The sequence below is a fragment of the Trypanosoma cruzi genome (genome assembly GCF_000209065.1).
Source record: "Trypanosoma cruzi strain CL Brener chromosome Unknown tcruzi_1047053505481, whole genome shotgun sequence".
Classification (NCBI taxonomy): domain Eukaryota; phylum Euglenozoa; class Kinetoplastea; order Trypanosomatida; family Trypanosomatidae; genus Trypanosoma; species Trypanosoma cruzi.
In genome coordinates, this window is record NW_918804.1 from 1 (window position 1) to 3140 (window position 3140).

Sequence of the window (3140 nt, forward strand, 5' to 3'; positions counted from 1 at the left end):
GCACCACCGTTGCGTCGTCGTACCGACCACCCGCACCGCCGTTGCAGCCTATGGCTGGTGACACCCGCTCAGACGCGCTGAGCCCGCTGGACCGTGCATCCAGTGCAAGCCGTATGATCGATTACGCTGCCATGTGACGTGTAACACGCGGAATTAGTAACTATGCGGTGGCTGAGAGGCCACGGCTGTGCTGCGCCCCACAGCCAGCCATCGTTAACAGCACCGATAGTGTTGTTGATTGGTGTTTCTATCGATTTGTTTCTTTTTTGAGCGGGTGCTTCCAGGAGTTTTTCCCGTTCCACGCTGATTGTGTGGAAGGGGATTGAGTTGTCGCTCTTGTTACTCCTGATGTCATGTTGTACCGGACTGTAATTTCATGGAGTTGCGTGCGAGGAACTCAACGCTCATTTTGTGCAATGGAGGAAGGATACGGTGAACCGCCTAGCGGAATTAATGAATTGCAGCTCTGCCTTATCGTGGGTTTACATGCAGGGGGCATAAACTTTTGCAGGAGCAAAGCGGCGACAGAGTAGCAGCAGGTCTCCAAGTTTTCAGGAACGTCTTCGAGTGGGGTTGCGTATTGAGGCGCGAAGCATTGTCGTGATTTCGGGCCGCCCTGGTGTGGCGAGTGCACGGGGTGATCGATGTCTTATTAGCGGCGGAAATGACGGACCAAGCCCTCCCAGTCACGTTCCACACTTGTCCTCGAGCGCACCACCGCCATGTCTGTACCCCTCAGGTGTGCGCGTGGAACGTGGGAGCCTTGGATGACGCGGCATTGGGATTTGTTGCCCGCTACAGCCCGCACGTTTTGTGTGTGCAGGAGGTGTGGCGGCCACTTCCGGCTATTAGTACATCCCTTCACGGCGCGGCATTTGATTTATTTGGCACACCGCATTCCACAGGCAAGGGATATGGTCGTGGATTGGCCACGCTGGTACGAGGAAGCCTCCACGAGGAATTCCTTCTTTTCCCAATTTCTTCCGGTCGTGCGTAATTCATGCACCACAGCAGATACAGAGGGATGTGGCGTTAGCATGGGGAGTACGATATTTACCGGGACTTTTTCCACGGCAGCGTGCGCCCATGTACCTACTCGTCGAACCGTGGAGGCACGCGAACACATGTCGACGGTTCTGGATCACCTGGTGACTCACATCGTGGACGTACCCTTTTTTCTTGCCCGCAGCACTGAGGAGCGCGCACACGGATGCAGCTTGTCCTTGGCCACTGCGAGGTGTCCCGGAGCGAAGCTTGTGATACGAAATCCGAGAAGGCGTCTGATCTCTCGCAGCTCACAGACACATGGACCACCGGCATCGTCGCATTGGCCGAACGTATTATTCGTGCCCGACAGCTCAAGCCAGAGGCTCGCCGCTCCGCCGTAAGAGGCGACTGGGAACTGACGCGCACGGACGCCACCCTCACTCGTGGGGTAGAGGCCGCACTGGACCGCCTCCGCAGCGGAGTTTCCCACACAATACGGATGGCTGCTACGACCACTGCAGCCCGCCATCCCAGGAACATGCTGCTGGTGCGGCGCGGATGCCGCACAGCAGACACGCAAAGGACTTAGTACGGAAACGCCTCCTCCTCCCGCTGGACCCACCCCACCACGATCCGACGGCCGGCAGACTGCCCGGTGTGCGGCAAGCACTGCAGCTGCTTCATTAGTGTCGTGACGCACATGGCTGACGCCCAGGGCATGACGCGCCCCAAGGAGCTGCGGGAATTCAACTTTTCCGGTGAGTCGGAACCGCCAGAAATCCCACCGGAACCAACACCCGCCACTTGAGCGAGGACGAGAGCGAGAGACGGCACGCCGATCGCACCTCCGCTGCAGACCGCAAAGCCCAGGCCGAAGCCACTCTCATGCAGTTTCCGCACGGCGTCGTAGGACAAGCAATCCGAAACCGTAATTCATCTTCGGCACTTCCACAAGCAAGAGTTCCCCCGACAAATAGGGGGCGCTGCCAGGAATATAACGCTCTGACGGCATGCACCGCGCTCGAATGCATGCACTGTGCGAATTGAGGGCTCAAGCAAAAGCGGGACCGCTGTCCCGCATACGAGCACACGAACGCTCCAGAACAGAGCCACAGTCGGCACCGAAGAGGGAAGCACTTTGTAAACGCTTTTAATGTGACGGGCAGGCGGGCAGTGCCGGGGGTTGACCACTCACACCCGGCAAAAGCACCCGACAGAAAGAAACTCCGGACACTAAAAATGGGGATTAAATAAACACGCGCTACAAAGCCCGAACCTCCGCATGAAGAACATCAAAACTACACAAAAACCCCGCCTCTGCACAGGAGGGGAATGCCACCGAGAAAGAGTGCAGCATGCGCCTAAAATGTCACGCACACATGCGTTGATGGACGTCACGCTGTCGCCGATGTCACGAAGGCAGAGGGCTCAGGCCGCCGAGAAGGCGCACGTTGCCCGGTGACGACATCCCGATGGGATCCCCACCAGTTTGGTTTTGCCGTTTAGCGTGCGGGTGTCAGTGCCACAGCAGTGACTGACTGACCCACTACCGCACGGCACGCCACGGGCATCGAGCGGACGTTGTGAAAACCGGCCGACCGGAACTGTGCGGAGAGGCAGGTCAGCATTTACTCCGCTGCTCGGCTCTGCAGGCACCCAGAAAAAAGCATGGAGTGGACATTGGAGAGGTGAGGAAGCCGCGCTTCACAGAAATATTGGTGTGCTTCCATTTTGAGGCGGAAGGTCTCTGCCCCAGCAGTATCTCCGCGCGGCGAGAAGACACGAGGCCCCTTGCAGATGCGGCAGGTCGTATTTGCTCCTGGCAGGCTGCCCTCCTCTCCCTTTTCTCATTTATAGCGTCCATTTTTGGTTGGTTCTGTGATATGTTGTTTTATTGATTCTTGGCAGCAACGGATTATCGAGCCACCGCGCTATCCCCGGGGCGGGTGCGTAGCGGTGGTGTGTGCTTTACGGCCTCCGCTGCGGCTCCCCCTTCGGGTGCCGGGGCTCTCTTTTACATCTCCGATCGTTGGGCGGACGTGCTCTGCGATGGCGGCTGGCGTGTGGGCCTTCGTATTTGTTTGGGCAGACACGAGGAATAGTAGCAATATATATCAACAGCGCTGAATAGATATTAATACCGATATTTACAT

At 57.5% G+C, this 3140-nt stretch overlaps 1 protein-coding gene across 1 annotated transcript, besides 1 other annotated feature; it reads left to right on the forward strand.

Moving 5' to 3' along the window:
* Positions 1-3140: part of a sequence feature (areas not merged during assembly with more than two copies in the genome that could not be assigned to a particular haplotype) that runs on past the window's edge.
* Positions 723-1388, forward strand: Tc00.1047053505481.10 (uncharacterized protein; the record flags this gene model as incomplete). The annotated part of the gene is made up of 1 exon (XM_799296.1): positions 723-1388. One exon carries the CDS (start codon positions 723-725, stop codon positions 1386-1388), a length of 666 nt encoding a protein of 221 aa, XP_804389.1.